Raw genomic sequence first — 26575 nt, forward strand, 5'->3', positions numbered from 1 at the left:
TCGAAAGGAGGACCTCGATTTATTAGTTATGCTCTACTGCTTGTAAGGAGAAGAAACTATTAAAGCCTGCCACTGAAATAATCATCAAGTTTGGAGGATATTTCTAAGGAAATGTAGATGGAAAACTTCCTACTTGGATGAAAGGTTACTTAAATACTAGTATAAAGTCCTTTAGTATTTGAAGATATTCTTCTTCTCAAAGACTATAACTTCTAATCAGTCAAGAGTTAAGATAGACACTTCACCCACTATGTCTACAAGCCAGAAAGTTCTGGCAAATAACTCTAGAAAAAAAATGTAAGTTATACATCTGAATAACCTAGCATCTGACTCAATAGATATATCTGTCTTGAGAAAAAGTACTGAAGAAAACTCTGGTATGATCCCCTTATGGAAAGGAGAACAGCTTAACCTAATATTAAAATTTCCAGTGAGGATCAAAAGTAATATATTAATAACGTGAACTTTGTTTCACAAACTCCAGTGATGTTGCGGGATATACCCGTCTCTGACAAAGGACTTCGTGCTTGGTAACGTAGAAGGCCCGCCAGAATGAGAAAGCCCCTCCATGATATGGATTCACAACACGGTTGCAGCAATGGCTCACGCAGTTGTGACGATGACACAGGAACAGGCAGTGTTGCCTGCTGTGTACACAGGGTCGCTCTGAGCTGAAACGGGTTCCAGGACATCTCACCAGAGCAACAGCAAGCTGTAACCCGGTGCAGGAACAGAGGAAAGGGAAACTCAGGCAGGCAGGGAATTCTATACATTGCAGTCCATATTTTTTTTATTAGAATAGTGTAATTAAGAGAACTTTTTAAAAAACATTATCTTTACATTTTATTTCCACTGAAAATATGCACAGCAAATCATATCCTCATCCAATAATTTCTACATGTCCGTTTCAATGACAGTGGTCACATTCTTCACATTGTATCACCATACTCATTATCTCACCCCACATTACTTCACACCATTGACATACTCCGTGACCCACAGACCGCACATCTGGGATTTACAGTGACTGGTGGCAATTTGGTCTGATAAAAGATAATGCTTTCAACAACCAAAATGTTCAAGGAAAGCATTCTTTACTAATTCGGCTAAACTATTACGTAGTTTGAAGAGCAATTCAAGGGATAGTTTAAGATCAAGGTTACAGGTTTTCTGAGGATAACAGGGCATTTCCTCCCACCTCAGTATGCCCATTAAGCCTGGATTCTGAAAGAAATTTGAAATTGTGCCCCACCTATTTCCCATTTAATCAAGATTCATCTTCTTAGTAACTTGCACTATGTAATTCTGTCGGCCTTTTGGAAGAGGGGGCAGGGGTTGATGGAAGCAACTAGTTTCTGCTCTGATTCCTGGGTCTCTCTTTCCCTTTGCTACTCCAGGTAAGTAGAGATCAACTGTACTATCTTACATGACCATTTGTGAGCTTATGTTAGATCCTGGGCACTGCTTGCAGTACTGGGAGTAGATCAGAAACTCTAAAATCAGAATTAGTCCAATTGACTGGTAGTCTCATGAAGCCATGATGAGCCAAGAGAGTGAATCCCAAAAGGGTATAGTTGTACCTAATTAGCTTTACCATTCTCTCTCTCTCTCTCTCTCTCTCTCTCTCTCTCTCTCTCTCTCTCTCTCTCTCTCTCTCTCTCTCGTTTGAAACTATTTTTTTTAAGAGTTACTATCTCAGAAACTCACAGGGGCAGTTCTACCCTGTCCTATAATAGGGCCCTAGGAATCAGCAGGGGCATTGACTTGATGGCAGTGAGTCTAGGACTTTTATTTTACATTTATTTCACCCTTTTGTAAGTCTAAATCTTTTATTAAAATTAGAGCATCATGTGTTATGATTCTTGTTGTTTGACAGTGAGTCAATTACAACACATAGCAACCCTAAAAGACCAAGGTAGTACTGCTTGAACCGTCACTATTTTAATGAGAGGTTTTGGGTTTCCTTGGGTTTGAAGTTTCCATTTTGTGCATGGAAAACCGTTTGTAAAACTTTATAGTGGTATCATTTATACTGGCAGATCACAGTGGCATGGTGCATTCTCAGTAAATACATTGTTCTGGGAACTGAATTATGCACTGAACACAATGAACCTCATGGCGGAAGCATTTTTACTGTAGAAAGATGAATCTTCCAAAACATAATGTGCTTGATTGCTTCTCATTTCCTTCCAAAGTCACTAATTAAGCTTTTACTTAAAGAATAAGAAAATAGCACATAATAGGATTGAATGATTTCCAAATCTTTCATCTGTGGAAGCACAAAATGTTTTCCACTTACATTAATTAGTTAATCCCGCAACAGTGAAGATAACCACCAACTTGTTGAATAGCCCTCCAGTCTGAAGGCCAAATAAATGAGGAGGAGATCATTTAGCCCAGGTTCTCTATCCTTTGTGGAAGTACTCAGTGGAGAACCCTGAGAGCAATCATTACTACTCCTCATTAGGGAGAAAACAGCCACCACCAAATCAAAGGAGGTCAGCTGCCGCTCTTGACCCTGACCTTTGATGAACAGTGTCATTTCAAAATAAAAGTATTTAATCCCTTCCATCTCTATATCTTAGGTAGAATGAGCAAATTGCCTCTTTGATTTTAATTATTTTGGAAAAATTATTATTTGGAAATAATAAGAATTATTTGTCAAGTCTTACTGGGCATTTCTACTGCTTTCAGAACATCAATATCAGCAATGGACTGTGAACATATTAAACACTAGATTTGAATGAGACTTAGTTACCTAAAAGAAAATATTAAAAATAAGTCAAATTAATAGGTCTGGCAAAGATACAAAAATCAAATGTAACCAAATCAAATCAAACCAAACCAAAAAGGGAAGCAAAGAGTATCAATGTTATCAAGAAAAAATAAGTTTTAAGAGGTATTATGAGTTCCCTGATAATATATATAAACTGGGGATATAAATAGATTATATAAATAAAAATAGGCAAATAATGGAGGAGATGATCCTTTCTTATAAAATAGTGTTAACTGATAAATATGCAAAGGAGTTGTAGATTGAAAGAATCATTAAAATGTGTTAAACCTGGGAAAGATGTTTGCTGAGGACGAAGATATTTTTATGGCCATTTAGCTGATTCAGATATTTTGTTAGTGAGTGCACAGTGGAGAATCAGGCAGCATCTTTCACAGATGATCAAAATCAGTGTCCCCAAAGAGGGTCAGGAGAACATCAAACCCTGTAGGGTATGATACTCTGAGGGTAACACAGTCATTATATCATATGCTGGCTGGGAGTTCACAGCCTGAACTTCATGTGAGAAAACTCCTAACAAACCAAAATTAAGGAATTCTAAGAAAACACCCTGCTTGCAGTCTTTAAAAGATCTTGAAAATACATCATTAGGAAATCCAAACTTGCATCACTGAGTTCACAAATGAGGGCAAACTTATTAGTACATGTACTCAAACTGAGAAGGCTTTCATGTGTTAGTCAAATTTTATTAGATCCTACCAAACCCATACTCATACTCGTACTAAAAGAAACCCTTATACTCATACTAGGGATGGAAAGGGGTGAAAAAAATAATTTTATATGATACGTAGCTTGTTTACTCATCAAAAAGTCATACGAAGCAACAAAGCCCACATGGAAGAAACACACCACCCTTTGTGATCATGAGGTGTTGATGGGATCAGGTATCTGGCATCTAAGACCCAGGGGGGGGGGAAACATAGCTAAGGTGAATGGGGGGGGGGGTTCTGGCATGGAGTGGAGACCCAATGCTAATCTGAAGACAATTGGACATCCCTCACAGAGGGGTCACAGGGAAGAGATGAGCCAGTCAGGGTGCAGTATAGCACCAATGAAACATACAACTTTCCTCTAGTTCTTTGGTGCTTCCTTCACCCTGCTATGATGACATCAATTCTACCTTACAAATAGGACTAGATCAGAGCATGTACACTACTACAAATAAGAGCCCACAACACAAGGGAACCAAGGATAGCTAAGCCCCTCAGGGCCAACAATGAGAGTAGAGATACCAGGAGGATTAGGGGAAGGTGGGAGGTGAAAGGGGGAATCAATCACAAGGATCCACGAAGAACACCTCCCAGGGGGACAAATAATGGAAAAGTAGGTGAAGGACGATAGAGGATGATGTAAGATATGGAAATAATGATCTATAACTTATCAAGGGTTCATGAGGGAGGGCTCAGGTGGGAAGAGAATGCTTTGAAAATGATGATGGCAGCATGTGTGCAAATGTGCTTGAGAATCAAAAACAAAAACAAAGAAAGACATACTGGAGCAACTCTCTGTAACCATCGTGACAGAACCTAATTTCACCTTGAAATCATAATTCATATTGGAGAGAAAGAAAATAGATGCAATGAGTGTGGTCAAGGCTTCACCTATGAAAGATTTTTTTCAGTGTACATCAGAGACTATAGATTTCCTGAAAGTGACATAATGCCTTCTTCGCTGCCATATTAATTATTCTTATACTATTAAAGCTACGAACACACTTATGAGTGTACTACATGATGAAGAAGAAATTGTACACATAGAATTTTAAGGAGTTTTACTACATAAGGGAAGAAAAAATGGGAATGGGCATGGAATCCTGTTACTTTATCTTTCCATGAATTACGTTGCATTTTGCCAGTATAGGGAAGGGAGAGATCCAACGGAAGAGCGGGAGGCTTGAGGGTTATTGAAAATGGTGCTGCTCAATAAATGGAGAATGGGATTCTCCAGTGCCCTGGGAGAGGGGCCATCTCCAGCAGACTCGGGAACAGTATTATCAGAGAGAGAAAGTAGTGTTCAGGCACAGATCCAGAAACAAATACTTGGTGAGGAGGCTACGAGGATGCTCGGTCCTAATTGTGTCTATTTTCTCAGTTCAAAAAGAACCGTGCCATCTCCTGACACTAAAGAGAGTTTGGAGGCATTTGAGCTTTAAAGAGAGAGGATCAAATAAGAAGCAGTAATCGCAGAGAGTACAGAAGTGAAATTCCTAAGGCAATATAGAATGTCAATAGCCACCGTATTTGAGAATATGGTCATTTACGTAATATGAACTCGGTAAGTATGCTTGTGCTTTTTTCTCAGTCCTAGGGTAGCTAAAGTGTTGGAGTTAATAGAGGTTAGGATTTTGTCAAACAATTGAGAGAAAGAACTACAGGCGTTAATACTAAATGCAAAGGAGTAATTTTAGTGATGCACCATACATCTAAGCTGGGAACTCACGAGACAACAGAGATTTTGTAATGAGCCCTGGGTGACATTTCACATGCAAGGGCATGGAAACACGAAGAAGAGACATCAGTTTCAAAGGGCCATCTGGAAATTGAAAATCCAGGTGAGTTACGTGGTTGGATGGAATGATCTATATACAAATAATCTTTGACAAAGAGCTGTAACATACTAAATGGAGAAGGTAAAACTAGATCTCCATTTTCAGGAAAATTAAACAGAACCCATATCTCACATTATAAAACTAAAACAAAAAACACCAAGATGGATCAATGACCCAAATGCAGAAACCAAAACTATAAAGACCATCAAAGAAAGAATTGGGACAAACTTAGGGTCCCTTTGTATGTCATAAATATACTATCAAACATAACTAAAAATGTCCAAACAGAAGACAGTCTAGGTAGTCTTCCTAAAAATTACACATGTCTGTGCACCAAAAGATTAAAAGAGAAATCCCAAAAACTATGGAAGCAAGAAAAGACAATGGGGGATATTTAAGAGTTAATGCTAACAGAGGCCGAAATTCTTATATACACACAATAGTGCAATAACTGTTATGCACAGACTGAAGAGGTATGAAAGAAAGAGTGGAAATATGTCCACTATTTTATTTTTATTTTTAATACTATTATTGGGGACTCCAACATCTCTTATCGTAATCCATACACTCCTCCAATGCATCAAGCACATTTGCACATATGCCACCATCATCATTTGCAAAGGACTTTCTTCCCACTTGAACTCTGATATCTACTCCCCATTTCTTTCCCCTCCTTCCCCTAACCGCCCTCCCTCCCTCACGAACTCTAGAGAGTTATAGATTATTTTTTCCCTGTCTTACATCGTCCTTAGTCACCCCTCCCCCACTTTTTGTTTGTTTGTTATTTGTCCCCTGGGAGGGGGATCCAGATTGATCCTTGTGATTGATTCCCCCTTACTCCCCCACCCTCCCCTAATCCTCCTGGTATCCCTACTCTCCTTGTTGGCCCTGAGGGGGTTATCTATCCTGGATTCCCTGTGTTTCGGGCTCTTATCTGTAGCAGTGGTCATGCTCTGGTCTAATTCTATTTGTAAATTAGAATTGAGGTCATGATAGTGGGGTGAAGGAAGCACCAAAGAACAAGAGAAAAGCTGTGTGTTTCATCGGTGCTCTACTGTACCCTGATTGGCTCATCTCTTCCCTGTGACCCCTATGTGAGGGGACATCCAATTGTCCACAGATGGGCATTGGGTCTCCACTTCATTACCACCACCACCCCACTATTCACCTTGGGTATGGTTTTATTCTGGGTCTTAGATACCCGATACCTGATCCCATCAAAACCTCGTGATCACACAGGCTGGTGTGTTTCTTCCATGTGGGCTTTGTTGCTTCTGAGCTAGATGGCTGCTTGTTTATATTCAAGCCTTTAAGACCCCGGACACTGTATCTTTTGATAGCCGGGCACCACATTTCTTCATCACATTTGCTTATGCACCCATTTTGTCTTCAGCGATCCTGTCAGGAAGGTGAGCATCACAGAACGCCGGATTGTTAGAACAAAGTGTTCTTGTGTTAAGGGAATACTTGAGTTGAGGCCCAATATCCACTATTTTTATGTATTTGACAGTGTATGTGTATGTGTGTGTCTATATATATATCTATATATACATATATATTTACTGCAAAATATGTAGGTATAAAGGTGGGGAGCATGCATGAGGAAATTTATGAAAACTTTTGACATGTCCGCACATCTGGAGGGAATGAGTTTCTGGGCAGGAGGGCTCAAACTGTAGTCATTAGGGACACGAAGGTCAGTTGTAAACAAAAAGGTGGCAGCTTATTTAAGATAAAAGTATTGATCTCTACTTGTCTGGAACAAAAGAAAACGAAGGAAGCCAAAACCTCAAAGAAGAAACTAGTCCACAGGACTGATAGCCCCTGTGAACCATGGCCTCATCTAGCCTGAGACCAGAACTAGATGGGGCCAGGCTTTTCTGATTAAAGATTCCAGATAAAAGGAATATTGGTCATATTCCAGATACAGCAAAACTAAAATTTCATTAGAAATAGGCAGATTTATTGGACTAGTAGGGACTAGAAGAACTTCCAAGTCTATCATTCTAACATTGTTTTTCAACAAGGGGCTGAAGCCACTTTCATTGATCAACTTTTATCCAAATATTAGATTGGCTTATACAATAAACAATGTCACCAGTGACTACTGTGTGTGTTGATGGAGGCAATCTCATTGAAAAAGTAAAAAAAAATTCACAGACTGGAAAAAATGTTTTGATAATAATAGATCTTGCAAGATAATCTCTAAAATGTATAGAAAGTTCAAACATCTCAACAACAAAAAAGATAAATATCCAATCAAATATCAACAGAGGATAGGAACAGATGCTTCAGCAAAGAAGGACTTGAAGATATGCTCACATCGATAATCATTCAAGAGAAGCAAATAAAAAAATAAAACAACGAAATATCATCTAACCCCAGCATTAATTGTGAAGTTAAAAAAAATATAGAAAACAACAAACACTTGTGAGGATGTGGAGAGACTAAGCCCTCATAAATTGATGGTGGGGTTTTATAATAGTACAACCACTATGAAAAAAAAAACAGTAAAATGCTTCATGAAAAGTTGGAAATAGAAATACCATATGACTCAACAGCCCCAATACTAGCTATATATCCTAAAGAAGAAGAGTCATGGCACAAATAGATATATGCACACACATGTTCATTGCAGCACTATTTACAATTACAAAAGCATGAAGTCAATCCAAATGCACATCATTGGAAAACTGATAAGCAGCTATGGCACCTCCACATAACTGGAAAAAGAGGAATCACTGAAACAACTCATAGCATGGATGAATCTGGAGGTCATCGTGCTGGGTGAAATGAATCAATCACAGAAGTATGAATATTTTATGAGACTACTATTTTAAAAAGTCAAAAATGACAAAAAGAAATATTCTTTCATAGTTATCAGGAGTGAGAGGGGGCAGCAAGGTTGAAAAAGGTTTAGTGGAATGGTGTTCTAGAAGACTTAAAGGTTAATGATCCGATTTGCAAATTAGGGTTATTATTGATTAAGAAAAGGTTAAAAAAAGAATTGCTGTTGTTAATTGCCATTAGATTAGGTCCAACTCATGGCAATCCCATAAAACGGAGCCAAGCGTTTTCCGGTTCTGCCATCTTCAAATACTCCATCAGCCGGAGTCCACTGTTACCTCAAACACAGTGTCCTTTAAGGCTCCTCCAGTGTAGGAGGAGCTCCTGTTCCAACACCGTTGAACAAAATCCTGTTGTGATAGTTATGATTTGCATTTTCCAACTTTTGGAAGTAGATCATCAGACTGTGTTTTTAGATTGCCTTGCTTTGGAAGTACCACTGGGACCTGTCCATCCTGGGTGGCCTTGCTGTTACTTGAAACACTGGGGACATGGCTGCCTGCATCATGGCAACACATGTCACTACAGTGGAGCAAACTGACAGATGGGTGGTTGGAGAGAGAGAACACTGACAGTAACGCATTCAAGGAGCAGCACTGCATGGCGCACCCAGGATGATATCGGAAGTCCTGAGGGGAAGCACAGCACCGGGCCCCATGCTCTCTATTCAGTGAGAGCGGTGTAAGGCAGAAAAACCACAGCCATTGGTAACAAGGGTCTTTAAAGGGTAGCATGTGCTACAAAGGAGATTAAGTTTTTGGAGAAAGAGAATAGAAAATAGTTTGGGAATTGGACGTGGAAAGAAATCACAGAGAACAGCAGTGCATCCCCAGGCCTGTGGTTTGTAGGATGAGGGGAGAGAAGAAACAATCCCAATAGGAGATGCTCCGAGAAGGACCCTCTCATGGAAACTGAGATTTAAAATAGAGTGCACGGGGGAGTGCCTTCACTTCCACCCTCAGAGATAACGTGCACAATTCATTGAGAAAATAGGAACAGTAAAAAGATAACTTCTTCATATTCTGAGTTACAGAAATGTGGTAAAGGGAAGAAAAGGAGGGTGAAGGTACAGAGGCCTTTTTCCAATGGCAGATGTTGTGTTTCCCAGAGCACACTGAAAGGGCTGGGAGAGCTGGGAAATGTTTTTGGATTAGAGGTTCAAAGCCATCCACAGTTAAAGATCTACAAGGAAGGGAGTTTTGTGAGCTTGTCCTTTTCACAGGGACGGCAGGATGTAAATTAAACATGCTGGGTAGTGCTCCTTCCCTGTAAGCCAGACACCCTGAGATCATCTATCTTCCAGGGTTGCTGAGCAGAGAAAGGGCTACCATGCTAGTAGCCCTTGCCAAATGGGAAGTGAATGTTAGTTTTAGGCTGGAATTTGATTGAAGGAACTCAAAATTTTTCTAATATATGAAAATCATGTCTTGAATCTTCACATTGCCCTTGGATCAAAGAAGGTCAACATTACCAAGGAAGGTGACCTAGTCAGTGTGTTCTCATGTTGTCTAGACTGCTCTTAAAGACAGGGAAATATTGGGAAGCTACTTCATTTATGCTAAAATGTAATATAGCTTTAGTTCCCAGTTCTGATAAATATACCAAAAAAATCATTCAATAATAGAGATCAAAATTTAAAAATATGGACACATGTGTTATATTTTTAAAATAGGGGAGGCTTTTCTCTGAAACACAGAATAAAAGAAGAGATCACTTAGATCAAAAGAAAATATATTATCTTCATAAATGACCAACATAAATTCAATACCCATTCTTTCTTTAACATCCTTTTGGAACACACACACATGCACAGAAAAGAATGCATGCATACCTCCTTAGAATAAAACAAACTACCCATTACAAAGTAACACTCCACAATAGATTCTATGAGGAGACACAGGTGAAATTTCAATCCTAACATGGAACAAATTAATGGCGAAAAATGCCAGCATTTAAACACGTTTTAGTATTATTTTTAAGTTCTGGGCAATTCAATGAAATAAAAAGATATATGTCTTCTGGGAAAAAAAAACCAAAGTCAACTATTGATTCCCCTAAAAATATCACCAAGACAACTGGTGATAAGACAAACTCTCGGAGACATTAGCTTGACAGAAGCTTAGCAGTGTCTCATAGGACAGAGGGCAAAAGGTTCAGAAGGTTTGCTAAAGCAGGTCTTTCAATACCTGCCTTAGGATTGGGTAAAGATCATGATATAACAGTTTAGAATTAGTGGGCACAGAAAATTAAGATTTTGAAGCAGAGTTTCAAGGAGGATCCAGCGTAAAGCTCTCATCTGATGCTTTCTGTTGAAGAGTTGATGCGTCTTTCAGAAGTTCCCTGGAATAAACAATAAATACTTCCTGGAATGACTCTTACTGGGCAAAATGTTCCTAAAATACTTATGTTGGTGAACTCAGCGGAATACTAAAGTGATGTTAATGGAGAGCGAACTGTGTACATGATTTCAATTTTCAGATCCTAAAGATCATTATTTGAAGATGTTATCATTTTATGAATAGGAAATAAAAGACTGAGAATACCAACAGATGACAAATTCAGTAACTAACACAAAATACTAAATTGATAAAAATAGATAGAAATCAGTAGCTGTAATACATATCAGCAATAACCAACATTCCAGGGCTCACGTAAAAATGAGAAATGAAGTATGCAAAGTGCCCAGCATATTGTTTAGAACAAATTGGGCATTTAGTAAAGGCCATTTATTAGATTAGTAAAAGACACAGGAATGGACTCAAATATATGACTGATCAAGATGATACCACAGGACTAAGGAATATTTCACTCTGGTATATGCACAGTTACCATGAAAGGAGCTGACTCAAAAGCACCTAATAGAGCAGCATATTGATATGACATATAATAAAGTAGATAAGCACAGCAAGGACAGAATTCACAGATCTCCCACAATAACTTATTAAGGAAAAAATGAAGAAGCCCAACACTGAGTGAAGAGCCTACACTGCTGAAAATTATTTTGCTGTTAGTAAGTGCCATTGATTTCATTGAACTCACAGCAAACAGAAACGTATATTGAGCGTTCTACAACCACATGAAACAGGAATTTCAATCCATTTTCTAACAATGAGAAAAATGAAGTCCTTCTAGAAAGTTGCCAAGCGTCACAAAGCACAAGTGATTAATTTGAGATTCATGTCATATACATCGTAGGCCATTAACTGTATGAGAAAAAACAAACCAACGCCGCAAACACTGCCACCATTTCAGTGCTTTCTAAATTGAATCGTAGTTTCATTTCAAAATCACTGTAACTCACAGTAATTCTCCTTAGAATACAATGATCCTAAATATCATTTAAAAGAATAATAAACAATAATGGTAGAGATTATCTTTTTAAAAAATAAGTCCTAAGGGCGATGTAAAAAAGAGGGAGAACTCATTGGCAGTGAATAGGTAGATTTGAATCTGATACATTCTAAAAGAAGATGGAAGAATAGAGTCACTGTAGCAAAAAGAAATAGTCCGTATTCAACCATTTCAAGAGGTGGCATATGATAAAAAAAACAACACAATGATATAGAACAGCACAAGGTCCCAGGAATGGAGGAATATCAATTGAAATGTTTTAACAAGCTAATGAAGCTCTTGAAACAGTTTTGTCTATGCCAAGAAATTTGGGAGACAGCTACCTGGTCAACCAACTGGACGAGATTGATATTTATACCCATTCCAAAAAAAGGTGAGCAACCAGAATGTGGAAATTATTGAACAATATCATTAATGACACATGTAAGTAAAATGTTGCTGATGGTAACTCAAAAATGGCTGCAGCTGTGCATTACCATACTGGCAGCTGCCAGAAATGCAGCCACCTGGATTCAGAAGTGGACATGACACAGGGATGTCACTGCTGCTGTCAGGTGGAGCTTGGCTGAGAGCAGAGGATACTAGAAAGATATTTGCTTCTGTTTTATTGATTATGCAAAGACACTTGACTGTGGGATGAGGGGTCCGCAAACTACAGCCCGGGGGCCACATGTGGCCCGCTGAATGTTTCTCCCCCATTTGTTTTTTTTTACTTCAAAATAAGATACGTGCAGTGTGCATAGGAATCTGTTCATAGTTTTCTTTTAAACTATAGTCCGGCCCTGCAACGGATCTGAGGGACAGTGAACTGGCCCCCTGTTTAAAAAGTTTGAGGAGCCCTGGACTGTGGATCATAACAAACTGTAGATAGCATTGACAGAGATGGGAACTCCAGAGCACTTCATTTGCTGGTGTAGAACCTCTGCATGGTCCATGAGGCCGTCACTTGAATAGAACCAGGGGACATTACATGGTTTAAAATCGGGAAACATGTGCATCAAGGTTACATCCTTTGACCATACCTATTCAACTAGTATGCTGAGAAAATAATCAGAGAAGTTATGCTACATGAATAAATACGAGGTATCAGGATTGGAGGAAAGCTTAATACTAACTGTGGTAGACAAATGATGCAATCTTACTTGCGCAAAGCCAGGACAACATGAAGAACGTGCTGATGAAGATCAGGACTATTACAACTCAGTGTAAAGAGAATTTACTCACAACTGGACCAATGGATAAAAAACATCATGATAAATCGTGAAAAGATTGAAGTTGCCAAAGATTTCATCTTGCTTGGATCCACAATAAGTTCTCATATAAGCAATAGACATAAAACTTTTGCTGCTTAAAACTCACTGCCTTCAGGTCAATTCTAACTCACATGCCAACCCCACTGGACAAAGCAGGACAAAGAATGTTCCTGGCAGTTTTCAGAGGATAGAAAGTTTTGTCTTTCTCCTTCAGAGTGACTGGTGGTTTGGACTTCTGACCTTGCACAACACCCCAACAATCTCAATGTGGTAAGAAGAAATAAAGTTGGCATTAAGTCCATGCAAACCCATGGTTAGCCGTGTGTGTCAGAGTCGATCTGTGCTCCCTAGCCCCTGCCTGCTTTTTCAGATAGAGATTACCTGGGTTTTGTTTGTTTGTTTGTTTCCTATGGCATTGCTGCGTGGATTCAAACCTCCAACCTTCCGGTTAACAATAGAGCATTTAACTGCTTGCACTACTGGGGAACTCCTTAATCAGATATTGAGGATAAGTGGTATATTAAACTGATTTATCTAGAGAGATAAAACTAGGACACACACAAACATATAATTATAATGATAGAATTTTTCATGGTTATCTATAGATATCTATATCTATAGATAAGAAATAACTTTGTACATCTGAACTTATATATATGAAAGAACTTTATATCAAGAAACATATTTATATCAAGGAAGCAGCCCAGCCTAGTCTAACTCAAGTTCATGGATCAGGTGCTAGCTGGAGGCCCCTCTGAATTCATAGAGCTGTTAGCTGATGAAGCAGGAAAATAAAGTGGAAAGCTAAAAGACCAGAGATCACAACTCCCGGGTTAGCAAGCCACACGGGCACGGGTTCCAGACCTGAGATGCAGCATCCAGTCAAGCTGGAAGAAAAGGGGAAGAGAGAAGTTCTCCACAGCATCCCTTAAAATGGGCCACACGCCCAAGGAGAAGCATTAGCTTGTGGTCTATTTGATAGACTGGACTCTATCCCTACCTTCACACAGATAAAAGTTGACATAAAATCTAACCATCACTAATGAATATTTAATTAAGTTATAGAATATCAGTTATGAAATAATTTCAAAGTATCATGGCTCCAACTTCATATATAGATGATTTATATGTGGAAATAAACAAAAACTTTTTAAAATAAATCATTTTATTGGGGCTCATACAGCTCTTATCCCAATCCATACATAAATCAATTAAGTAAAGCACCCTTATACATTCGCTGCCCTCATCATTCTCAAAATTCGCCTTCCACTTGAGTTCCTGGAATTAGCTCATTTTCCTTTTTGCCCTCCTCCTCCTCCTTCCCTGCTTGCCCCCTCCCCAATGAACCCTTAATAGTTTATAAATTATTATTTTATCTTATCTTCCACTGCCCGACATGTCCCTCACCCACCTTCCCATTTCCATCCCCCAGAGAGGAGGTTACACATAGATGCCTGAGATCAGTTCTCCCTTTCTACACCCCCTTCCCTCCCGGTGTCGCCACTCCCACCGCTGGTCCTGAGGGGTTCATCTGTCCTAGATTTCCTGTGTTTCCAGATCCATACTGCACCGCTGTACATCTTCTGGTCTAACCAGGTCTGCAAGGCAGAATTGGGATCATGATAATTTGGGGGGAAGAAGCGTTCAAGAACTAGAGGAAGGTTTTGAGTTTCATCGTTGCTACACTGAACCCCGAGTGACCCATCTCCTCCCCACTACCCCTCTGCAAGGGATGTCCAGCTGTCTACAGATGGGCATTGGATCCCCATCACGTACTCCCCTCATTCACAGTGATGTGATCCACCCCCTCAACCTTTGTTGTTTGAAATCTGGTCCCCCCCCCCCCCAGCCCTTCATGATCACACATGTTGGTGTGCTGCTTCCATGTGGGCTTTGTTACTTCTGGGCTAGATGGCCGCTTGTTTACTTTCAAGCCTGTAAGTCCCCAGATGCTATATCTCTCAATGGCCGGGCACCATCAGCCTTCTTCAGCACTATTACTTATGCACACATTTGTCTTCAGTGTTTATGTGAGGAAGGTGATCACCCAATGATTGTTTTTGTTCCTTGGTGTCTGCTACCTGGTCCATTCAACACCTTGTATTCACTTAGGCCATGTGCTTCTTCTCTGTGGGCTTTGTTGCTTCCGAGCTAAATGGCTGCTTGTTTGCCTTCAAGTCTTTAAGACCCCAGACGCTATATCTTTTTGATAGCCGGGCACCATCAGCTTTCTTCACCATGTTTGCTTATGCGCACATCTCTCTTCAGTGATCATGTTGGGAAGGTGGGTATCATGGAATGACCGTTTAGCTGGGCAAAGTGCTATTGTATTGAGGGAGTTTGTGCGAGGAGGCCCAATGCCCACCTGCTACCCCACTACTGAACCTATAAATATATGCACATAAGTCTATTTCCCCCATAATCATACATATATTTACATATGTACATGTCTGTATTTAGGCTTCTATGTATGCCCTTTGCTTCCTACTCCTTTCCTCTATTTCCTTACGCTTTCCTCCTGTCCCACCACCATGTTCAGCCTTCATTCTGGTTTTAGTAATTCCTCTCAGTTACCTTGTCCTTGGTCACTCCCCACCAGTCCTCCCATCCCCTCCCTCCACTGGTTTTGAACCACTCGCTGTTCCCTTGTCTCTGGGTTGGCCAACACCTCCTCCCTTCCCCTACCTCCCACGCTCTCATATCCCTCCGGGACCATTGGTCCCGTTATTTTCTTCTCACATTCTTTGTCCAGCCTACTTTTCTAGGTGGACCTGCAGATATAGTAATATGTGCATAAAAATGCAGATGGCTTTGACAGCACCCAAGTGGCACATAAAAACTTGGCATTGAGAGCAGCAACACCGACACGCTGACAGACAAAAAAGCCACTGACATACAAAATTTACAAGAGAAAAAAAACAAAACAGAAAAACAGCACACACACAAAAAATTCTGTTAGTAGTTCCAGGTCTGTTTGTTGACCTTTAGGAGTGTTTTCTGGATGAGTCTGGTGGGGTGCCATGTCCTGGCCCCAAAGTCCATCCTTTATACTGCCTCAGGATCTCTTTGCTCTGCTTCCCTGCTGCTCCATTGCACGCCCGAGTGTTTGCCTCAGTGTGGTGGGGTCAGCTCAGTCACACATCCCCCACTGTGTCTCAAGTGCTGTCCCATGGGTCGGTGCAGGATGTCGCATCTCGCCGTGTGGCCAGCTGTATGGTCCTCTCTGTACGATGGGCCCTTTGAGCTGGGCTATCATCCTCGGAGCTTGGAGGGCCCAGGTGTGCTCCGCTCTGTTCTTCTTCCTTCCTTTGCTTCAGCTTCCTTCTGGGTGTGGTGTGGTAACAAAAACTTTTTAATGTTATTTCAGAATTTAAAACTGATACCTCAAAGAAAAAATTTTTATTTGTTTCTTTCTACAATGGAAAAAATATATAGCATCATCTGCAGTCTCATGTTAAAATGCCCCCCACCAGCTAATATTATTAAAGATAACCTACTGCCATTGAGTCAATTCCATGTTTATTTCATGATGATTCATTCTCAAAATAAAAGTCTTCAGAATTGTATGGCTACTTTATCAAAATTTTAAAATTATATGACCCAAAGAATACATTTTCTTTCAGTCATACATTTTAGGTTACATTTCATATTCAGCCTGCAGCTGTATAAACCATAGGAATTCTCATTGAAGTATGCTCCAGACATTTTTATGCAGATGGAAAATATAAATGCTTTGTTACCAGTGCATAAATATGGCTCTATGACAAAGAATATGGCTCTATGACAAAGAATAATGTCCAGTCAGTAAGAATACGCTCCTCAAGTGAGACAGGGAGATGTTTGAACATGAAAACAATGTAGAGCCACATGCTTGTAAGAAGCCGCTGAATGGGTATCCATCTGTAACTTCCCATTTTACATGGAAGCTGCGGGGCTGTATTTCTTGGCTTGGATGAACTTCACTATAATTCTCTTTTATCGAAGTCCTTCTAAGCATAATGAAGCAAAAATGTGGTTGTAATGGAGAAGGCGTGTGCATTTTAACTCCACAGGAGTGCTACGTTGCCATAGAAAAGAGAATTTGCAGTAGCCTGGCTTCCCAGGGTCAAGGAAGAATTCCGATGGAACAGGGGGAAAGATATAATTCATTCTTGCTGTATGATTCACAGACCTGTGTCCTTTACCACGAGTTTGATCAACCCACTGGAGACTTATTTGCCACGCTAGGACCCATTTAATTTCTATTGATCAATTGTAACTCATGTGTATAATGTTGCTCTGCTGGATGGGGCTTCAAGGCTATGATCCTTCTGAAACTTTTGCTCACCAGAGCAGTGCCGAAGGACAGCCCCCGCAATTCTGGACTGCACGTTCTCTCTGCTAGGGTTACTCAGTTTGACTTCCTCACAGCCCCTGAGTGGGGGGAGAGTAGTTAGTGGCCCGAAGAATTGCTATTCTGATCAAGAGAGGAAGCACAAATCTGAATTGGATGAAGATCAGAGTGTTCCTTAGAGACAAGGATGGCAAAACTTTGTCTTCAGTACTTTGTACATATTCTCAGGAGAGACCAGTCCCTGGAGAAGGAAGGATACAATGTTTGGTAAAGTGCAGGGGCAGCAAAAAGAGAAAGTCACTATACAAGATCGATTGACACAATGTTGCCTCCATGGGCTCAGGCATAGGAACAATTGTGAGGATGGCACAGGAGCAGGCGGTATTTTGTTTTGTTGTGATTAGGGTCACTCATCATGGGTCAGAGCAGACTGGATGGCACCTGCCAGCAATAACATGATGAAAACTAGTTTCAGGGTCTCTTCTGATACCCACTTTGATCTTCTCTTTCTTTCCTTCCTGTCCTTTTGCTTTCATCATGAATCATGTCCTTGATGTCCTCCCACAGCTCATCAGGTCTTCTGTCACTAGTGTTCAATACGTTAAATCTTTTCTTGATATGCTTTCAAACATTAGGTAGGGTAGATGCAAGCTGGAAATTTGGCTTTCATAGACTTGTGTTACAGTGATTTGCTTTAACCTAGACTTACATATGAGCAATTGATGGCCTGTTCCACAGTCAGTCCCTGGCCTGGCTTTAGCTGCTGATACTGAGCTCCTCCATCACCTCTCCCCACATATTTGATCAGTTTGATTTCGGTCTATTCCATCTGGAGAAGTCCACGTGAATAGTCATTTTTTGTGTTGTTGAAAAATAGATATTTTCTATGAACAAGTTGGTAGTCCTGCAAAACTGTCATGGAATCTCCATCTCTCATCATGACCATATTTTCCAAAGACTGTTCCTTCCTCTTTGTTCCCAATGTTTGTATTCCAATCGCCAGTAATTACCAATGCCACTTGATTGCATGTCTGACCAACTTCTGACTGAAGAAGCTGATAAGGTTCTTCCATTTCTTTTCCACTAGCTTGTGGGTTGCATAAATTTGAATACTTATGTTGATTGGATTCCTTGAATGCTGAGAGATATAATCTTATCACAGAAAGATTTGTACCTACAATCGACTTTGCAATGTCTTTTTGACAGTAAATGCCACATCATTCCTCTTTGTTTTAAAAATCCTTTTATTGGGGGCTCTTACAGCTCTTATCACAAGCTATACATGCATCTGTTGTGTCAAGCACATTTGTACATATGTTGCTATCATCATTTTCAAAGTATTTTCTTTCTACTTGAGCCCTTAGTATCAGATTCTCATTTTTCCCTTCTTCCCCCTCCCTGTCTCCCTCAGGAACCGTTGATGACTTATATATTTTTTCATGTCTCACCCTGACTGTTGTCTTCCTTCATCTACTTTTCTATTGTTCATCCCACTGGGTGTGTGGGTGGGGTGGGGTGGGGGGAGTGATGGAATATGTCTTTGTGATCAGTTTCCCAATTCTCCCCCAACCTTCCCCCTACCCTGCTGGTATTGCTGCTCTCATTATTTGTCCTGAGGGGTTTATCTATCCTGAATTCTCTGTGTCATTCCTCTTGATTGTATCATTCCAGCAAAGTAAATCATATTATTTCCTGATTCAAAATGGCCAATACCAGTCCATTTCAGCTCACTAATGCCTGGGATGTCAATCGTTTTATGTTCCATTTCATTTTTGGTGACTTCCAATTTTCCTAAGTTCATACTTAGCACATTCCAGGTTCCTATCATTTTTTAAATCTTTTTATTGGGGCTCATGAGGCTCTTATCACAATCTGTACATACATCAATTGAGCAAAGCACCCTTATACATACGTTGCACTCGTCACTCTCATAATTCACCATCCACTTGGGTTCCTGGAATCAGCTCGGTTTCCCTTTTTTTCCCACCATCCCCCTCCCTCCCCGATCACACCCCTGGTCCCTTGATAGTTTATAAATAATTATTATATCTTATCTTACACTCCCCGGCATCTCCCCTCACCCGCCTCCCCATTGCCCATCTCCCAGAGAGGAGGTTACACATAGATCTCCGAGATCGGTTCTCCCTTTCTACATGCCCTTCCCTCCTGGTGTCGCCACTCCCACCGCTGGTGTTGAGGGGTTCGTCTGTCCTAGATTCCCTGTGCCTCCAGATCCACTGCACCGCTGTACATCCTCTGGTACAACCAGGTCCGCAAGGCAAGGTAGAATTGGGGTCATGATGATTGGGAGGGGAGGAAGCGTTCAGGAACTAGAGGAAGGTTTTGAGTTTCATTATTGCTACACTGAACCCTGAGTGGCCCATCTCCTCCTCACTACCCCTCTGGAAGGGGTGTCCAGCTGTCTACAGGTGGGCATTGGGTCCCCATCATGCACTCCCCCTCTTTCACGGTGATGTGATTCTCACCACCACCCCACCTTTGTTGTTGGAGACCTGGTCTCCTCTGTCCTTCATGGTCACCTATGTTGGTGTGCTGCTTCCGTGTGGGCTCAGTTGGTTCTGGGGTAGATGGCCGCTTGTTTGCTTTCAAGCCTTTAAGTCCCCAGACACTATATCTCTCAGTAGCCGGACACCATCAGCCTTCTTCACCACACTTGCTTATGCACACTTTCGTCTTCAGCGATTATGTGAGGAAGGTGATCACACAATGATTGTTTTTGTTCCTTTGTATCTGCTACATGGTCCATTCAACACCTTGTATTTGCTTAGGCCGTGTGCTTCTTCTCTGTGGGCTTTGTTGCTTCATTAGCGTAATTTTCAGCTGTGGCTCCTTGCCTTGAGTTGTGTCCCATCAGCAAATGACAGTTCTGAAGGCTCCACTTTCACAGGCTACCCCACTCACATCATACATTCAACACCACTCAGAGAAAGCAGCTCTTGCTCTCTCACAGGCCCCATGCCAGCACTATCACTGAGAATGTTCTTCTTCCATTCATTATACCTTCAGTATCTAACAATGTTCTGAAACTGTGCATAAGGCAGCTACTTCTTCTGAAGTGGACATCCAAGTCCTCCTTCACGTTCTGTCAGTTGTATGTAAATGAAACTGCTTTTAAAAAACACCAATACAAAGGAGTTTCAACATCTTCATGGAAAATGGAATCAAAAGGTAACAGATCTTTTTGAAGCTCCCTTCACATATAATACTGTAAAATATTATTTTTTTATTTTCCCAATTAAACTCATTATTCTCACCCCCAAATCAGCTTGCTTATTTCTATAAGAGAATCACCACCCTTCCAGTCTTGGGAGTCCAACACCTTAGCACCTTCTTTTATCTCCCACATCCAGTCACCAACTATCCCTTGCTACTAAGGGGCTATTGTGATTAGCTTTTCCTCCTCCTCCTCGTCCTCGCCTTCCTTCCCCCCCTTCTCCTTCTTCATTGCTGTATTCTTGTTGTTATTGGCTATTGTGGAGCCACTCCCCAACTCATGTAGACTCAGTCCTCAACAGAATGAAACACTTCCTGGCCCGGAGCTATATTTACAATCAGTTGCAGGTCAGGCCATTATGATCCAAATGCTTTTAATCTCATTTTCAGAAGGGCATCACCCCATTTTTCTCCCTAGTCTGCCTTATTATGGAAGCTCCACTTGTCTTCAAACCTATTCAACATCAAAACAAGATGCAAACTTCCAAAGACAGACAAGTGGTGGTTGAGCATGAGGTATGCTGACCAGAAATTGAATCTGTTCTCTTTATGTTGTTATTGTTGCCGTTGTTGTTAAGTGCCATCCAATGAGTTCCAACTCATAATGACCTGGGTAAAGCAGAGCAAAAGCATGCTTTGAGGACTAAGCATCCTCAGTCATTGCTATATTTGAGCCCGCTGTTGCAGCCACTGTGTCAATACATCTCATCAAGGCTCCTCCTCTTTTTACTGACTCTTTACCAAGAATGATGCCCTTCACCATGGACTAGTCCCTCGTGATAACATGTTTAAAGTATGTGAGACAAGTCTCACCAAACTCACTTTGAAGGAGCATTCTGATCTCTCGGATGGAAGGCAAGAATTCTACCAGTGAACTACCACTATTCCCTCTAAGAGCATTTTTCAATCCCTTACAGAAACTAGCACATCATCTCATTTTTTTCATTGGTCCATCTGGATCCATATTGTTGAAAGTGACCATCCTAAAGCACAACCCCATTCTTGACACTATCATATTCAAACATTTCTAATAACTCTGTATCAAACACTCTTTATGTGACCATCAAAGCTTACCACGATTATACAATCAGACAACTCAATGTCTTTCCTCATTTCTCTTCTAAAAAACAAAAGCACTCCTCTGCTTCTGAGCTTTTTCTCATGTCTGTACCTCTCTGTAGCACACACACACCCTTCACCATCATATTTTAAGAAACTTTCTATAAGTCTTCAATTGTGAACATCTGCTCACATTATAGCAGTCACCTTTTCATGCACATACACCATTAACCAGATTTTAAAAACAAACAAACAAAACTAAGCTTTCTTGTAGGCTAACATATTGTCCCCTCCTAAAGAACCTAGTACAGTAGGCTCAAAAGTAGATACTAAAATATTTGCCATATGACTGACAATGCTGTTCTTTTCTTTCCAGTAGCACCGCCACCCTATAGTTATGACCACGAGATGGAATACTCTGCTGATTTGCCTCCACCATACTCTCCAACACCACAGGCTTCCGCACAGCGGTCACCACCTCCTCCTTATCCTGGCAATTCAAGAAAGTGATCCTACTTCCCGAGGAGAATGCATGCCCATTGATGATCTTGCACAGGACAGAAATGCCTCTTCTTATAAATGAATGGGAAAGGATTGCCTTAAGGAATACATTTTGAGCTCAGAGAATATTTTAGGTGGAAGGTCCATACAAAGAGCTAAATATTTTCTTCCTTGCTCAGTTTGATTACGAAGATGGCTCATGACTGGACAACATTTTGTTCTGTTGTGAATAAGGTTGTCATGAGTCGAAGCCCACTGGATGGCAGCTAACTGCAATGTCCTGCTCAGAGCTGATCCCGTCTGGAGTCCATGTGTACCATCTTTTAGGAAAGTTGCTGATCAATCTGAGCACATTCAGAGAAGAGCAATGAGATTGGCAAAACATCTGAGCAGCATGTTGTTTGAGGAATCGCTGAAGAAAAGAGCATCCTTGATCCTGGGAGAAAAACATCCACTCATGTAGGACAGGAAAGGGGTTCAACTTACAGAAACAACTTTATTCTGGGTAATTTTAAATCTTTCAGATGAGAAATAGCCAATCTTTCTTTCATTAATAAATATACACTGAGTGCTTAAGAACCTAGCATGTGCCACGCGTACAGTGCAGTGTGAGACACTGGATGGATGCTATAGGGAGAGCATTGGGTCCAGTATACAAAAGAACATTTGAGTCACTGGATCTTTCATGAAGCTCCCTGTTACCCAGACTTTTCTAAAAGAGCCCAGTGATCTGACAGAGCAATCCTCTAGAAAGAACCCCTAAATCAAACGATAGATGGATCCATTGGGAGCAAAAATGACTCATGTTTCAGGTCAACGTGGGGTACATTTCTCTGCCTCCAGGAGTGAATGCGTGGGTAAAGTTGAATTGGAACCATTGCTTTTGAGCACTAAGAAAGGATCAGAGGATTCAACACCTGCTTAAGGACAAGAACTCTACAATGCCAGCCAGCTACTGCCCTAAAACGCATGTAGCTTTATCTAGAAGATGACGATAAACAAGTATTCCAACGGTGAAGATGAAAATACATATTGAGTCCCGCAGGCAACAAATGTTTCACTTTCAAAGGAAACGGTAATACGTCAAATATTCACTGGACTTTACATCAGAAAGTAAAAGGTTAGAACTTGAGCAAGATATACACTAGACTTACACACACACACACACACACACACACACACACACACACACACACACACACACACCCCAGAAAGTTGTAGCTTGGTCCAGACCCCTTCTGTGGAACTCCACTCAACTTTGCACTCCAAAAGCCAAAACTCGTGGCCAGTGAGTCCATTCTGACTCATAGCGCCCCTACTGGACAGAGTCAAACATTCCCTGTGAATTTTCAAGACTAAATCTTTATGGGAGTGCAAAGCCTCACTTTCTTCTGAGAAGCAGCTGTGGTTTCGAAGTGTTAACCTCAAAGTGGGAAGCCCAATCTGTAACACACTATATGACCCTTTTATTCTTACAAGAGTTTTTTACAAGAATAAACTAGCCTTTAGAAAAAGTTATATAGTTGATGGCAAGGTTAAGATATTGACATCAAAGATTTTCCTTTGACCAAAATGCAAGTTTTATGAATTCCCTACCTTTGAATGGAAAAGCGTTACTAAGTAATTCAAATGTGCCATATTTTGATGCAAGTGACCTTGAAATTTATATTTTTACTTGAGTTCTTTTATGTATTTAAATTTTTTATATTGACTAAATATTAAGACTAGGTGGTGGAATGTTTGTGTCATTTTTATAAATAAACCTAAAAATTTTTATCGGTATAGTCACCATAACTCAATAAAATTCCCCAATTGATGCTGAGAATTTATAGGCTAAACAATAAAAATTAATGTCTGGAAATATATATTTTGGTTCCCATAATTATAGCTAATACAAGTAACATATTTTCACCTTCCACCATTTAAAATACATTGATGTGACTGAAATACAGTCTAACTGCCAGTGGAATCTGAAGACTAAACTTGCTTTGAAGGGCTTCAGGTTCCTAAGCCTTGATCATTTTCTTAATTAAAAAGACACAACTCATTCAAAGATTCCGGTCTATTCTAGTGAGAGGGTCTCTGACTTACATGAGGATTTTAGCACAATTTTAACAGCCCATATGCTTTATTTCTCTCTCTCTTCTGCACATATGATCATACTCAATTACACTACAGATAGATATTTACCGTGCCTGAGCCTCCTTGAATTTCAGAAATGTGTTACAGATGACCCACACATTTATTAAGGAAAATTTAGAAGAAAAGGATCAGTGGAAATTGAATTCCCATCATGTCATCAATCAATAAGCATTTATCATGTGCCTCCTATATTCTGCAAACATTAGCCTTATAGGAAACATTCTGCTCCATCCCTCTTCTTCACACTGTTTATAGGCTCCCTTAAGGCATATCACAAATCCATAGACCTACAATAGATGAGTATTTTCACTCTGTGTATCTAATTTCACAATATCATGAATATACATATGACCAGGATAGACTTTGGGAGACCACTGATTGTGTCCGCCGATGATACTCCGGAGGGGGTAGTAGATGACATGGCAGTTTGGGTTGATGTATTTCTCATGGATATGTATTCCTGGTGGCCAAAGTGTGTACAGCCGGCAATAAAATGTAAGTAATCATTGTAACAAGGGTTACATTTTAGTTGTCTTGTATTCATTTTTTGCTCACCCTCCTTTACTACTGATTTAGCCTCAACTAAACAACTGCGAACAGTTAAACACTCACCGTTAAAAAAAGGGTGGTATTTTTAATTCAACTAGAAGCACCTCAGAAGAAACACTTGGTTGTCTATGCCAAATAAAACACCCATTGAAATCCTTAACGAAAGATATTCTAATCCAACAAGCACGGGGTTCACGTGTGGTGGGATCCACTGATCAGCACCTAGTGTGCTGGTTCTATACTGGAAACAAACTGGAGCCAGGAAGAACTTTAGTTTCAATCATGCCTCTTGCCTCCATGATTTGGGACAAGCCACTTCATCTCTGAGATTCCACCTGTTTGTAGAAAATGTCAATAATAGAATCTGCCTCCTCACACTTTGTGAAAATTGAACGAATATCTATGAAATCCCAATAGAGTGCCAGGCACACAGAAAAGACTCCATAAGAGTTAGCCCAAGATAAACAAAAAGAGGAATCTAATGGTAACAGCCTCTACAATTGTGCTAACACAACAGCTACCACCTAGCTAGTTAAATTGACTGAAATTTCATTGAATGAAAAATAGAGCTCCTCAGTTTCATTAGCCCAATTTCAAGTGCGCCAGAGATTCCTGGCGAGCACCTGGTGGGCAGCACTGCTCTGGCACAATTGTGCAAAGCACGATGGGGTAGGAAGGAGCTGATGAAACCATTCCAGTCTCCCTGTCTGGCAGAGTTGGTGGGTTTTGACAGTTAATCATGATGGTTTTCAACAGATATGTGAAGAGGCCATTGCTATGGAACTAAAGAAGAAATTGTCAAAACACCTTTGGCAGGATGGATTTGCAAGAATGCATGGTAAGGAGGGACCGCTCCAGGTCCCTGCAGGGACAAGGAGCAGGAACTGCATTGTAAGTTTTGTGGCTGATGGCAGGGGAGAGATGCTGAGCTGGCCCAAGAGCTGCAACAACCTGTTCTCAGATTCATGTCATTTCTGCAACGATTTGGCTCAGCGACCGAAGCCACGACAAGAGCATGCAGAGTTGCCAAATTTTCCCTTACTGCAGTAGGGGCAGCACTCTTCTGTGTTTTCAGAGTCTGGCTCCTACCACCCAGATGAAACCAGCTCTCACCCCTCATCTGCCGTATTCCCAACATCCCTTACTCGGCCAAACCCAGTTTGCCAGCTTCTGGCTGCAGATGTGCTAGTGCCCGGCACACGCAAGATGATTTGTTGAGCCCATCAAATAGAGGAGTAGTTCTGAGTGCTATTGTTTATTTTTAACTTAATTACAACAACTCAACACTTATTGAAGAAGAAAAAACACCACCAGAATGCCAACCATTACAGTCTACTAACTCTTAACCAATGTTTGAATCGGATTCTGCATATGTCATTTCTGTGTTCGGATCACAGGCTCAGTCTGCAAGAGGTATGTCTTCACTTGCTTAAGTTCAATGCCCTTAAGTGCAAGGTCACTCTGTGGTCTGTAGTGAAGATCAAGAGCGGCCAGGACCTGCAGAAAGGGGAAAGGATCTGAATGGGTTACCAGGGCTGCTGTAACAAAGGACCAGAAACTGAGTCCTGGACAGCAGCAGAAGTTTGCTCTCTCCAAATTCTGGAAGGCAGAAGCCTGAGCTGAAGGGGCCAGCAGGTTTGCTCTCTCTAAAGACCCTAAATGAAGATCCTTCCTGGTCTCTTCCAGTTTATTGCAGCCCCAGGCATTGCAGTCCCCACCTCCATCATCACATGGCCATCCCTCTGCATCTATGTCCCTCCTCTGTGTCTCTTGTTACAGAAGCACCAGTCAGAGTGGATTAGGATCGACCCCAAATTAACTAGTTGCATCTGCCAAGATGCTATTTACAAAGAAAACATCATTTACAGATAATCAGATCCTGGGGATTAGGACCTCAAATTATCCCTTAAGGGGGACACAATTCAATGACTAACAGAGACATACATAGCTTCTTTTATTTTCTT

The 26575-nt window shown here is 40.7% G+C and overlaps 1 protein-coding gene across 2 annotated transcripts in view; it reads left to right on the top strand.

Moving 5' to 3' along the window:
* Positions 1 to 23111, top strand: part of CYYR1 (cysteine and tyrosine rich 1) — a 153353-nt gene extending 130242 nt beyond the window's left edge. The window contains exon 4 of one of the 2 annotated variants that reach the window (XM_075542397.1): positions 21799 to 23111. In XM_075542397.1, coding sequence (XP_075398512.1) covers positions 21799 to 21929 — 131 coding nt within the window. In that variant the 3' untranslated portion in view covers positions 21930 to 23111. Of the gene's footprint in view, positions 1 to 21795 lie in introns of both variants that reach the window. The other variant, XM_075542396.1, reaches the window with a different exon arrangement.
* The last annotated feature ends 3464 nt before the right edge of the window (positions 23112 to 26575 follow it).

The sequence above is a fragment of the Tenrec ecaudatus genome, chromosome 2, assembly GCF_050624435.1.
Source record: "Tenrec ecaudatus isolate mTenEca1 chromosome 2, mTenEca1.hap1, whole genome shotgun sequence".
NCBI lineage: Eukaryota > Metazoa > Chordata > Mammalia > Afrosoricida > Tenrecidae > Tenrec > Tenrec ecaudatus.